Source organism: Misgurnus anguillicaudatus, chromosome 9 (assembly GCF_027580225.2).
Source record: "Misgurnus anguillicaudatus chromosome 9, ASM2758022v2, whole genome shotgun sequence".
Classification (NCBI taxonomy): Eukaryota; Metazoa; Chordata; class Actinopteri; order Cypriniformes; family Cobitidae; genus Misgurnus; species Misgurnus anguillicaudatus.
This window is the reverse complement of record NC_073345.2, coordinates 9,064,557-9,079,644: the sequence shown is the minus strand read 5'-3', so window position 1 is coordinate 9,079,644 and position 15,088 is coordinate 9,064,557. Positions and strand designations below refer to the sequence as shown.

General features: G+C 39.0%; 1 protein-coding gene across 1 annotated transcript; it reads left to right on the top strand.

Moving 5' to 3' along the window:
* Positions 1–2,348: 2,348 nt before the first annotated feature.
* LOC129424193 (olfactory receptor-like protein COR4) lies at positions 2,349–3,287 on the top strand. The gene has a single exon (XM_055180793.2). It carries the CDS (start codon positions 2,349–2,351, stop codon positions 3,285–3,287), a length of 939 nt encoding a protein of 312 aa, XP_055036768.2.
* The last annotated feature ends 11,801 nt before the right edge of the window (positions 3,288–15,088 follow it).

Genomic DNA, 15,088 nt, shown 5'->3' with positions numbered 1-15,088 from the left:
CAGATGTTTACTCCCTGAAAAAAAATGGTTTGTGCGGTCTGAAAAATGTGCGTGGTCTGACAAATCTATTGCGCGGCCACTTCGACTGGCCTGCGCGACTGCCGATCGGTCTGCACGGCGCCCGCAAGAAGCCAAACAAGCGCTGAATGTTAAGTCAAATAAGACGAGAGTCAGACAATGACCGAGGTCCGGGGACCTCAATGGTGGGGTACGGCCATGGTCATTGATGTGACATCTCCATTCCCTACCTTCAGGGAACAAGGCTTACATTCATAACTGAGACGGTGCTTGTGCTGCTGAAATCTCCATGCTATGTGTTCACAATATGACATTACCTTACAGTTTTAGTCCACTAGTGTGTTATATATGTGACATATTAATATATATTCCATTGTTTCCATCGAATTTTGTATAAAAGATTCCTCTGTCAATATTGTTTTAATAATTGTGCACACAGCACAATTCTACTATGGAAATGGCATACTTGATCAGGTCAGTTAGAGTCTCACTTGTAAAATAAGCCCATGCACATTGATTCATTTTTCACAAACAGCTAAAAGTTTAGTGTTTAACAGCCTTGCACGTCTGTAATCCAGTACTTTGACAGCAGATTTGTGCCAAAAAGAGAGCCTAACAAATCTGCAAGAGGATACAGCGAGAGAGTGTGGGGTGATTATGCATGGACGAGGGCTTGTATTGCAAGCCTGTGAGATGGCATGTGCACGCAAGGGTTTAAAATGAGCTCACAAGCTTTTGTTTCCTCTCATGAAGAATTGTTATGCTCTTTTTTCCTGCATTATTTACAGACAGGCATCCACAAGCAGCTGTGTGTTGCTGCAGTTCACGTGCAGCCCATCCACTGCCCCTTCCCCACTAGCAGAGTTCTGGAAGCCTGCTTTGGTAAGTTTTAAACTTCCAAAGCATCTTTTAACAGTTTGACTTAGCTGAAATATTGCCATACACTTTATGTAAACACGTTGCTCTAATTGTGCGTGCAACTTTAGCTAAGAAAGTTTGTGGGTCCAAATGGAAAACGCAAATGCCTCGTCTATAAAACTGCTTGCCATTATATTTAGGGAGCTGCAAATAGCTAAGTTATAGGCTATCCGTATGCATACGGCAGCTTTTACGAACACTGGTCATAGGATTAAATAATGCTGATGTTCCGTGTTCCATGATTTTGTGGCATTTGTAGGAGTTTTATTCAGCGACCACCTGGCTGAGGTTTGGACGCGTGCTCAAGAAGCGACACACATGCGGTGCAGCGCGCTCGTTTGTCCAGATGCATTTATGCCGTGGTGAAATCTAAACTTTTCAGAAACCGGCAGTTTGCATCGGCACTAAAAAAATCCATATCGGTGGATCCCTAATAGAGATACATCACCGCCATTGATATGAATGCTTTCTTTGATCATTTCACAAAAATTGCGAGTGCTTTAGTATGTAAAACACTTGGTATTCACTATGTAAATAGGTTTTAGTTTGTTTAATTTTTAAAGGTTATAAAAGGTTATGTCATGCAGAAGATGCATTTTTTGTGATATCAAGCTCAAATAAAAATTACTTTGTTGGACTTGTGGCTTTAAGACCATTGATTTTCTAGGCTGCTATGGGACTATATGAAACAGCACAACATTTTAACTATACTTAAACATTTATGACTTTTTATTTTTAAATAATCTTAAATATTTTATTCTGAAATTAAAGTTCCAAGTATCTTCTTTAAAAAAAATATCACAATCGTGCCGGTAGGTCAATAGTTTAGGAGCTGCAAACATTTTAGTATTCGCATGTCATTTTCATGGTTGGTGCAAAAAGTGGGGGGTAGTACAGTATGAACAGATCCTAATCCACCATCCATCAATCACAGCTTAGAGTATTCTAAATATATTTTTACACTTGGGGTATGACGACAAGACAAAACATGTTTTGACACACATATAAATGACCAAGTAATCTAAACTCAAAGATAAGGAGTTTGTGCTCTTGACTTACCTGGTTCATTATTAAGAAGGTAGGAGTGCTGCACTTTGGTATTTATATTAAGGGACATGACATGTGTATTGGTTATTTATCTTAAGATATTTATCAATATTAAACATGTATTTCTCTAGTCAAATAATGACAAGTTTATTGTAACTAAAATATAAAAGAAAAAGTTCATTAAAAATAATTATGATAAAAGCACATGTTAACCTGTTGCTGTGCTGAGTACTAGAATATGTTGTTTACTACTTGAAGGAAATGTATTTGAACAAATACTTTACTTATGTATTCTTGAGCAATACTTTTGAGATTCTGCTATAAATTACTTCTGCTGTCATTCTATGTTATCTTTAGTCTTACAGATGGACAACCGGACATTCAGATACAGCGTCCTCTTAGTGGAGGGAATTAAAATCACACCTCAGTCAATCTATCCTGCATTTGTTCTCCTTTTGATGGCTTATATATTTATAATGGTGTCTAACATTGGGATTCTATTACAGATTGTAATACAAAAGAGTTTACATGAGCCCATGTACCTTCTGTTCTGCAACCTGACAGCTAATGATGTGATGGGGTCTACTCTTTATGTGCCACGCTTATTAAAGGATATTTTAACAGATCCCTCTGAGCGCTACATCTCATACGTGGAGTGTGTTTTTCAAGCGTTTTTAACGCACTTAAATGGAACCACATGCCACACTATTTTAATGATCATGGCTTTTGACAGATACGTTGCCATATGCTATCCATTACGATACCCAGCAATAATGACCAGTAAGATGATTGTAAAATTATCAGTAGGAGCCTGGGGTGTTGCATTAGTGCTGGTGGGAATTCTGCTGGGCCTGACTATACGTCTGTCTCACTGCAGATCTGTGATTCAAGCTATAGCATGTGACAATCCTGCATTATTTAAACTGTCTTGTGAAAATGTGGTGATCAATAATATATATGGATTAACTTTCACTGTGGTTTTGTTCACCTCTTCAATGGGTAGTGTGGTACTAACATATCTCAGGATAGCAATGGTATGCATAAAAAGCAAAAACAAAGCAACGAACAGCAAAGCAATTAAAACTTGCTCAACTCATTTGATTGTCTATTTAATTATGCTGATCTCTGGACTCATCGTAATTGTTTTCCATCGTTTCCCTGAACTCACTGAAAGTAGGAAACTATTTAGTCTAATGTTCCATGTTGTACCACCTGGCATGAATCCTATAATATATGGTTTGCAAGCAAAGGAAATAAGGCAAAAAATGTTTAAAGTTTTTAGGAATAAGGTTAATTCCAAATGATTTTCACGATTAACATATAATTTAATCATGTTTAAACTAGCATTTTATTACACATAATATCAAATCATTCATTCAATATATCAATGATTTTAATGGTTTGTGGAAATTTGCTGTTAAATTCTGGATTTTTTTTTATTACTCATGAGCATTTCTAGTGTGCATAGACATACATACAGTAATAAAGTTAACAGCTTTGATGTACAAGTTAAATATGTAAAAATACGATTACTCACATATAAATGCAATAAACAGAATGCGCTTACAAATTTGAAAACAAATTAGCATCAATAAGCTATCAAATTGTACACTAAATTGATATTAAGTGCTGTTTTGTTATTTCAGTATTTAGTGTGTATTTGAAAAATATATTGGATCCTATAATAAAAGATTAATATAAGAAATATTAATGAGAGTTAATAACAATTCACATGTCAGTCCTGTCATTTGAGTTGTAATAAAATCTAAACGTTTCAAGATTCATCTCCACATCTCTTCCATCATGCCATGATAGAAATGCACCCTTATTGGTCTAGAAAGAGTGACAGCCCAATTGTAATTGTTTTTTAAATGTCAGGGATCAAGTAAGAAAAAACACCATTGTTTTTGTATGGGTACGTTTGTCAGTTACATAGTGACAATACTTCTTACATGGTAACTGATGGGGTTCCCCTTCTGCCACACCCTCTACATTGTGTCGATGATGTGAGACTAGGGGTAAGACCTTGGAAGACCAATCACTCTGATACTTTCTGAAAGTGTCTAATGAATTATCAATGAACATATGCGAATAAAATATGCATACCATGATTCCACCCTGGAATTCAGATATGCACCGCATTCCAAATTATTATGCACATGCTATTTTTGTTTATTTATCCAATACAGTCAGTAAGTTTATAAATTTCATTTTACCCTCAACAGTTAACCCCTCTGGGGTCTAAGGGGTTTTTAGGGCCATGGGGAAGTTTTGACATGCACTGACAATTTTGTGCTTTTTTCAGTTGCTTAAAAGCATAATAATGGCAAAAGTCTCATAACACTGCATTCAGCAAAAACTGGGCTACAATATTATGTGAGCAACATGTATGTACATGTTTGTATTTTAGAGAGAAAAATGTTTATGCGTGGTTTTTGAAAAAGCAAAATTGTTAAGTCACTGATATAAGTCCACAAAACTCATTCTAAACATGTTTTCCCAAGACGTTTTAAAACAGGATCTACTAGTCTTCAAAATGATGTGAAAATCATTCGGACTACTCATTCACATTAAACAATATATTGATTTACTATTTCTAAGACACTTTTGCTTGGGAAAGGCCGTGTGTGTGGCGGCGGGAAAGCTACTGAATAATCAGTGATTGACAGGTGTCGCGCCGCAGTCGACACCAGAGTGTTTAATGACAATGTGGATGTTATTCTATTTAAATGAAATAAAAATATCAAAAGATACTTTAATACTTAGAAAAATTTGCTTAATATGTTGTTCCAAATAATTAAACAAGTTGTAGTTCTCATACAATATGGTTATGAAAACAAGATCTTTCTAAAGACATTCACAGTGTGGGGCTTCAGGTGAACTGGGAACAGAGCAAGCTCTTTCCTAGACAGAGCATCTCTTTCCTAGGCATGGAACTGGACTCTGTCGCCATATGGCACGTCTCATGGAGAAATGTGCTCAGTGTGTCCTCAACTCTCTCTCATTCAGACTGGCCCCTGCTGAAGCTCTTTCAGAGGCTCCTGGGGCATATGGCATCAGCGTTGGGTATGCTAACAATGCTTGGGTTGATGCTTATGAGACCACTTTAGCACTGGCTTCACGACTGAGTCCTTTGGTGGACATGGCACCATGGCATGCATTAGATCTCCATCTCTTCTGTGTGTCGTCATCTTTTCAGTCTGTGGTCGGACCTTACTTTCCTGCAGGCTAGTGTGCCCCGGAGACGTCAACTGCCTTAGCGCACAGCTGGCCTGGGGACTTCTGAAATACATTTTTCCCAAAGTGAGCCTTATACCTTCATTTTTGCTCAAGGTCATTTTTGACTGTGCATAAATGTAATAAAACATATAACGGTGGTAACAGTAATTAAAGTAACTTTTGCATAAATAGTAAATGAAGTCACACAGTAGTTCATATATTTATATAAATGAGTGTGTGTTGTGGATAAAAACTGTTTAAGTCTTGTTGTAGCAGCCTGAATGCTTTGGAACCTTTTTCCAGAGGGCATGAGGGAGAAAAGTGAGTGTCAACCACAATGCTAGTGACTTTGCAGATGCAACGTGTAGATGTCCGTAACAGAGGGAAGAGAAACCCCTATGATCTTCTCAGCTGTCCTCCCTATCCGCTGTAGGGTCTTACGCTCCGAGAAGGTGCAGTTCCCAAACCAGACAGTAATGCAGTTGCTTAGGATGCTCTCAATGGTCCCTCTGTAAAACAAGCCCTGAAGTGGCTGTTGTTTGTATCCAGTGATCTTATTTGCTTGATTAATTATTTGTTAATCATATTATATTCTATTATAAGATGTTCATGTGAAATCTGATGTAAACAACAGACTATACATCTATATTTCATGGATTATATGCATTTGTGGACAAAAATGGTCATTGGATGTATTCTATTAGACCATTTTAATGGGTTATTCACACATCTGAAACAGACTGGATTCGACTCGCAATCATTATATCAACACAAAGGTAAGAAGTCACACAAATGTACTGGAAGTAAATAGCTTCAGCTAGCATACTGCTCCCAATAAGTGACAAAATAATGTGAACATTTTCCTATTTATGTGTTGTGATTTGTATCGCTAATCCTCGCCTACTAGTGATGCTTTTATGAAATATTTGGCCCGCCCCAACCCGCACCGCAACACTGTATCTATTTTTACAACCCGCACCGCCCCGCGCCCGCGACCATTAAAATAGACATACTAGGCATTTGTAATGTAAATAAAAAGAGGCTTTATTTCAGCCTAAGAGTGCTTGGAAACACCATTAGAAACACCATTAGATTACATCGCCCTGTAAACTGGCAACAACATACACCAATGAGCCATAGAAACTAGCATGGTCATATTAATATAGAGATAGGATAATGATAAACCAGGGGTGTCCAATACATCGATCGCAAAGGCAATGCCGGTAGATCGCACATAAGCTGTGTATTCTCATGCTGCTCCATGCCTCCACTAAGTCTTTTTGAGTTGCTGTGCCTTTCTTCTCATATGTGTTTTTATAAATCTTATGCCTGCCCGCTGCAGCACAGTCGTGTAAACTTCCGAAATTTACAAGCATGCAATTGCATCGCATTCTTGCTTTCATGCACGAGATGAAGCACGCTAGAGCGAGCGAACGAGGGAGAGAGAGAGAGAGGGGCAGCGTTGTGCTGATATATGCTTCTGATACTATTGTAATTTTCTTTCAAGTTTGTTTCACTAAATCTCCGCTATTTTAAACAGTACTCGACATGTGCTCCAGGATTTTTTTTTAACTCTTCAAGAAAATAGAGTAATGGTGACATCCCTAAATCCAATGTGGAGAGATATGCAGTATAGTCCACGCATTTAAAGTGTTTTTAACATGTAGAACTTGTCGGCTTTATCATTTTAAAAGTAGATCACCACACAAAAAAGCAGCATCTGTATTATCTATTCACAAATTCCCTACCTTAATTTCTCCTGCAGATCGTCTTTCATCTTTTAATTCTCCGTTTGTTTTGTTGTTGTGGCTGGCAGCCAGCGGGAGCTACTTGGCGCTTCCGTGACGTCAAAGGTTTGGGGATATGATAGCTTTAGCGTAGCGTTGCGCAAGTTCTACCAGGAAACTCGAATGTTACATCATTCATTTCACAAGGCGCAATCAATCACCCCTGATACTGAGAGTATATAAGCCTCGTACTCACCTGTCTTTGCGTTCGCAGATATTGATGCCAGCATTTACACGCTCGATGTCCAGTGCATATGCTAATGCTAACTAAAGCGTTAGTTACCCGAATTACGCCGATTCAAATGTTGAGTGATTTTATCGGGCATTCGAACTGGTTTCCTGGGATTTTATCATCTCGTTTCGTTTCACCTGCAACATCGCGAGGAGCTCTCACAAAAGGTTAAAGACTTAAAAAGGGAAGTCTGCAAGCTTCCTTAAGTGTGTAACCTTGCAGTACACAGAGAAGGATACCACATGCCGTTTCTTTTTATGAACAGTGCAGGAACATTTGGATGATCTCTAAAGTGTAATATTAATATTGACTGTCGCACACTCTGAACGCCCGCAGCAGATGTCAGTAATCATCATTGATTGGCGAAGCGCTGCACCTGCACGGGTTTAGAAGAATGCCGAAGCTTGTTATCTCCCTCATCACAGGATCTTTGTCTTTCGTCTACAATACCAAATGCTCCGCTTATCACTGGTTTTAAACCGTACGCGAATGTTTTGTGAAGCAAAGACATGGAATCGACTTGGATGAACGACTATTGCTCGCGAAAATTTCACACATTAAATACGGCGTGTATGCAATGCATGACATGCTGCAAAAAGGCAAATGACGCGGTCTAATGTTCGTGTGTTTCATTGGAATAAGGAATGCGCAAAGTATACGAGCTTCATCTGAACTGTCCCTTTCAGTGTTTCCCTAAAACATCAATAATATAAGGTACTATTTATTCATGTAACAGGTTCTTGCAACGTCATATACCTGCTACGGTACTACAATGCAAGTTGCTTAATGCCTAACAGTATTCATGCAAGCTGCATATCAAATGCAAATATTCACGTTAGATTTCACTCACCTGACCCTAATTACAGACTTTAAGGATACGGGGTTACGCTATTTTACGAACTTTAAATCTCATGGTAGGACACACCATTATTATATCATTGGAGAATAAATCCTGGTCATACAGCGTAAAGTTTACAAGCACACATTTTTGTTGCTGAGCAAATCGTAAGTGTGTGTGTGGTCTGGCAACAGTAATGCATATTGTCAATTTTATTGAGCACGGGATTCAACATAAATATTTCCATCTAAAGCTTTGTGCTTTAAGATCTTCAGTTATGCACATGTATAAAGTACGAGAATGCATCAACTTTTAATTGTACTTTTCAAATGAGACTTTATTCCAGATCTCAGTCAACTTCTTATCCGAGCTCGGTCGCGTTGAACATCCCATCTATATATCTGGATTATCTTCTCCTACGGTAAGCTCTCTTATTCATTATACTGGATTGGCTGATAGTGCACAGTACATGCTTTTACAACCGAAAGATGGCAATGACTATGTCTTACAGGCAATATGGAGACGGAGCTGATGTTGTGTGGTGTATTTAATACAATTAAAACGTGCATTTGTGTTATTCCTGAGGGCTTGCCGTTGTTTTGATCGGTGTGCATTCTGCGGACGTCTCAACAAAAGTTGAGCCTGTACACCATGTTGAGTTTGTTTGTTATGCAGTAGACTTCACAGTTGAAAAACGCGCGCCTTGCTGCTTTATGAACACGACAGGTTGCATCAGTTTGAACCATTTAAGCGCATTGTGCTTTGTTTGCGATGTAGGCACCCAGAGCATGCGCATGGGTAGGCTACAGCGGATGTCTGGACACTGGTTTGAAGATGTAATGTGACTGCTAGCTTTTATATCACAGCACGTAATCCCAATTTAAAGTGCTGTTGAACGTTGGTAACGTATGTTTCGCCCGAAATGGTGGTGCCACCGGCTATAAACAGAATACAAACACAATTTCCTTCTTGTTTTAACATGGAACCCAATGGAAATAATGTCTAAATATTTCTTCAAGTGGTGTTATGTTTGAATATGGTGGTGTTCGATTATCTTATGTGTTTCAACTATTTAATTTCAATTGTCTCATGCTGTTTTAATGACGTCCAACATGACTGGAGAATTGGAATGCATCTGAAATAACTTGTTTCTAATTTAATTCTATGTTCTGTTTAAAGCCTGGAATACACCGCAGGATTTTTGCACTCCGACAAGATTGTAACAGCAAATGCATTGTGCGGTGATCATCCTGAATTTCTGACACTGTCAGAAAACTATTGTAGGCTATCTTGGACACAAGACCAGGAAAACGTCCATCTTTGAACTTTTCCCACCGTACGACACTTTACCACCGAAGAGCCACGATCATAGAAATCGTGATGACTGTTTCACGATGGAAATCTTCGTCTGGGAAAGTTAAAAATCATGCAGTTATGATTCTAAATGATAACTTTACAAGGAACTTTGTCTGGAATTAGGTGCGTACAATCCACTTATTCTGCATCCTCAAGTAAATAGCGAAACATGCATCAACTTTCCATATAACCACATTACACCGGCTGCTAGGATTTAAAATATTATAACAGCGCGGCTGCATACATGAGGCAAGCTATTTTAAAACTATATACATGTTTTCACTCAGACTACGGACATGCAGTTCTATAAGTGCTTTATTTTCAGTGCCTGCATTACCATCAGGCCTCCTTATCGACTTCCAGGAACTCTTATTACAAACGGCTGCAAGGATTTGACATGCATAATTGCTACATGTACAAGAAATTAGCTTTCGTTAGTATTTGGCCGTGCATACTTGCCGCGTGCACGCAGGTTGTCACGTTTCACGTCTGCAGTCGTGTATGGTGCGGCTTCGATCGTTGCTGGATTGCCAGTGTGGCGGAGGATCTTTCAACAAATAATTCAGAACTTCTTAAGTGCATATCATGTAAGACTATTTGCACAAAATTGTTACGTTTAATCATGCTATTATGGTTAGTTAAAATTTAAGCTGTAAACTTTCATCTAGAAGGCTATTACGTTAGGAGTACGTCCATCTATCAACTGCACAACCCTACTGGTACCGCGCCTCAGTTTTTGGGGGGTCTTAATTTACATCGTATACGGAGAATTGTATATAATCATCTGTGTGTCATGGCGAAGCAAGCAAGACAAGGCAATGGGTTATTTCTTAAAACCAAAAGTGCACAAAGCAGAACCAGAATGAAGACCAGAATACAGGACTTAAAAGTGATTGACAGCTAACATAATCGACAAAGGACAACTGAAACACAAGGACTGTATATATTCACATTGGGTAAACAAGATATCAAGACACACCTGGGAAACAATCTAGAACAAGGACCAAATAACTACAAGAACTACAGTCATGGATGACATTACAGAACTTCAAATAAAGAGTACAAGACTGGGGAAACCCAAGACACGACAGACACCGTGCAATCTTTAGCATCAGTCAGATTTGTTTATAACCATCTAATCTTCTCCCTACTTTTATAATGACAATATAAAAGCATGTATACGTCAATTGTCTCTCTTCATCAGGAGCCGCGCTCCTAATTTCACCGTATGCAGGAAAACACTATGACATTCAATTCAATAATGGCAAGCAATAATCAAGGTATGTTTAAGCAAATTACTGGTGATGGTGGTGTATTTAACCTTGCTAAATCATGGCCTTTGCCATTTATATCATTTCTTACTCTGGCATATCGTTGCCCTTCAAAGGTCTACGCGGCCTTTTCTCATTAGGCATATCGTTGCTTTCTATGGCCTACGCGGCCTATCTCTGTTTGGCATATCGTTGCCTTCAAAAGCCTACGCGGCATTTTTCTACTAGGCATATTGTTGCCTTCTACGGCCTACGCGGCCTATCTCTATATGGCATATCGCTGCCTGCTATGGCCTACGCGGCCTATTTCTCTGGCATATCGTTGCCTTTCAAAGGCCTACGCGGCCTTTTCCCACTAGGCATATCGTTGCTTTCTGTGGCCTGTGCGGCCTATCTCTGTCTGGCATATCGTTGCCTTCTAAAGCCTATGTGGCTTTTCCCACTAGGCATATCGTTGCCTTCTACGGCCTATGTGGCCTATCTCTCCAGCCTATCTCTCTGGGGCATATCGCTACCTTCTATGGTCTAAGCGGTAATCCCATGGCCTCTTATGGCATCCTTCAATGTCAGTAGATAACAATTTCTCTTATCTGTTTCAGGAACCTCAAAGAAACACTGGTGGGTACCAATCATTGCGATCAATTTTTGGGGATTAGATTCTGGCCTGTCTTCATCTTCAGACAGGAACCGCAAGAATCCGTGACCCCCGGATTTGAACTATGGTCGGGGCCTACGCCAAAGAACTATACTGTGTTACATTCTAACCTTGGTTGCTAACTACTGTTAAATAAACTCATATATCAAGTCTTAACCTATCTTCGAGTCTTTCTGGTAGAAATGATAGCTTTAGCGTAGCGTTGCGCAAGTTCTACCAGGAAACTCGAATGTTACGTCATTCATTTCACAAGGCGCAATCAATCACCCCTGATACTGAGAGTATATAAGCCTCGTACTCACCTGTCTTTGCGTTCGCAGATATTGATGCCAGCATTTACAAACCCACCCTCCCTACCACCATCACCAGGTCGGTTCCGTCCATACTCAAGGGGGATTAGATTCTGGCCTGTCTTCATCTTCAGACAGGAACCGCAAGAATCCGTGACCCCCGGATTTGAACTATGGTCGGGGCCTACGCCAAAGAACTATACTGTGTTACATTCTAACCTTGGTTGCTAACTACTGTTAAATAAACTCATATATCAAGTCTTAACCTATCTTCGAGTCTTTCTGGTAGAAATCAAGTTACGTTGCGCAAGTTACGTTGCGGAAGTTACGTTGCCACATAGGCCTACGTTTAACTTTATCAAAGAACATAATTAAATGTAAAAATATATATCCCCAAATATTTAATATATATGCAACAGGGAATTAGACGCAACATATCAGTTTTTTTATTTTGTTTTTAATGACCCGCCCCGCATTAAAGTTACAATTTCTTTACCCGCCCCAACCCGACCCGCGGGTTACCCGCGGGGCCCGCGGGTTACGAGACGACCCGCGCATCACTGTCGCCTACCCTTTTACGTTTACTGAGGTTTCGGACATACTATTCGTTCGCCTACTGCTTTTTGCCTACTATATAGTATGGCAGTATGCGGTTTTGGAATCAGCCGTACAGTAACCAAGGGAACTATTTTCGGGTAGTGCTTAATATCACTACGCCTGCTGCAGCCATGTTACAGCAGCACTTTGATTATTATGCCAGAATGAGAGTATAGTTCCTAGCCATATCTGCCTAGAAAATCGCAACTTTTAATTTTCCATCGGTCTTCCCACTGCGCAAAGTGACGTCAGAATGACGTCTTTTTCATGTAATTTTTGGACGTCCGAATTCGGTACATAAAAGGGGTTGTTTTGTAACGCCAGGCGACGTCTTTTTTGCGACCTCTTCTGCACATCTAGATGTTTACATCCGTAGGACCTCCGTGTAAGGAAAAAAGACATGAAAAAAGCGAAAAGAGATGATTGTCTCTGCACTTCACCCATCCATTGAGACACCGAACGCTTCAGTCATTTCCTGCCGGCCATGGGTTTCGAACCACCGATGTTTGGGTTACAAGCCAGTCTCGCTAACCACTCAGCCACACGGCCATATGTTAATTTTGTATATAAGGCACACTTCTTGCATTCATAACACGAACGCAACATTATGAGAATAGGTGAGAACATTTTCATGTTAAATTGTTAGTATGGTCATATATTTTAATATAAAGAACTACGCATTTAATTACAGATTTTTAATTGTACATTTAGATGAATTTGTATAAAAAAAAGAAAGCAGAAAACATAGTACTGTATAAAATAATATAGACTATTCGTAAGTATTAATCATGTTGGTACAATAATGCTGATATTTGTAAATAAAAAAATTTTTATAGGCCTAATCATGTAATATAGACATAGGCCTGTCATAGACGTCCAAATGACCTCCAAAGAATTACCCAGTTCAAACGTCAAATGTTGCCCGTAAATATGACGTCCAAATGACGTCCAAAAAATTACCCAGTTCAAACGTCAAATGTTGCCCGTAAATATGACGTCCAAATGACGTCCAAAAATTACCCAGTTTAAATGTCAAATGTTGCCCATAAATATGACGTCCAAGTAGGGTCATGGTTGGATGTCCAAATAGTGGACCTAGTTTGGACGTCGAATAGATGTCCAGAATTGGTCATGGACCGACGGACCCAATATAGACACGATCTGCACGTCTATTCGACGTCCTGTGTTTAGTGGGTTAGTACACAATGTAACCTCAGAACAGTCACGTTTTAAATAGGAAAAATATCAAAACTCTGGTTATTTTTTGCGCAATGCTAATGGTCTAATCTGATTCAATGGATCAGGCTAAGCTATGCTAAAAGTGGTACCACCAGACCCAGAGATCAGCTGAATAGATCCAAAACGGTAAAAATCAAAATGTTTAAAATGTAAAATGAACATATTTGGATTGGCCCTTTAAAGCTGTAGTATACGATGTTGAAAATCGGCCAAGAAAGCCAGAGACGGTTGGGAAGTTTTAAAAAACTCATCCCGCCCCTCCACACACACACACCCCTCCCCTCTGAGCTACCTGATCCCTCCCACCGGGAAACGACCTGAACTACGTCACTCAGTAAAGCTGTTATCACCGGTAGTAAACATCGGAACGGAGATTTACCATGTCGGATTCGCAGGTAAAGCAACATTTAAAGTTCAGGGTTTCTGCAGGGTTTAGTCAGTCAAATTTCAAACTTTTTAAGACCTTTTTATGACCATTATGATTTAAATTTATGACCTACACGAATAACGAAAAATAGCATTAAAATTCCTTTCAAAAGTCTTTATTTTGTTTTTAACTTTCATTGATATTAGTAACACGTTTTATTAGTAAAGGTTCCTCTTTCTTAAGAATTACAAATTGAAGGCTCCCTTTTCTTAAGCATCAAGAACACAGAAACACTTAACAATTGTAAATTAACAATTATTTTAAAGTAACAAGTCAGTCAGTCTGTGTTTGTCTACATTTTTCTCAGTTCGTCCCCTTTAATGGTTCCCCTTGTACAGATGTGGCCCTTAAAAATGCGCGTCTCTGAGAGCAGAATGCCGCGAGGACTTCCGAAATTCTGCGAGATCCCGCAGAAGGGGGGTTCGGTGGGGGATGCAGGAAATACAAAAACCTGTAGATGGCAGTCGTGTTTCATGTAGGCCATACTGACGACAATTTGTGTGCTTGACTTCATGCTGAGCATATACTCTATGATATTGAAGTAACATGACACGGATTTTCTGTGTTTAGGAGATACTCTTTGATGCCATACAAATGCAGGCTTTTTTGGCAAACCTTTCGTTGGCGAAGTTTTCTTTGCCAGTTACATAAACAGTGACATATTCTTCATAAAATTTCGACTCAAACGCGCATCATTTGTCTTATTTTTTTCCGTGTACTTACAGTAGAAGAGACGTGATATATGATAACTGTCTTATAACAAAATAACTCGCGAAGACCTTTGAAGAGACCGAGCGCATTTACGCAATATCATTAACTAATTTATCTAATTTTACATTTAGTTCATTTTTGCATCTGAACGTTTAATAGCTTTAACATGGTTGTGTTGCGCTTTTCTGCATTACTGAACAGTAGGAATATAAGTAGAAATATAAGAAAATATAAGTTAAGCGTGTTGTGTGTATTTCCTAATTATAAGCCTTTGGGAAATTGCACCAAATCTAAACGTGCATAAAAACATGAACATGTCATTTAAATAAGCGAAAAATCTTTTTTATGAGCTCAAAATATAATGTGCTATTGCAAAAAATTGCCCATCTCTAATGCGAATATTCATCTTTAAAGTTGAAGAAACCAAAAAGTAATGTACTGATAAGCATTCGTCAAACATAAATAAATAAATATATATATTAG

What these genes read in the sequence shown, in the direction of transcription:
- LOC129424193 (XM_055180793.2), top strand. Translation starts at nt 2,349, where the DNA reads ATGGACAACCGGACATTCAGATACAGCGTCCTCTTAGTGGAGGGAATT.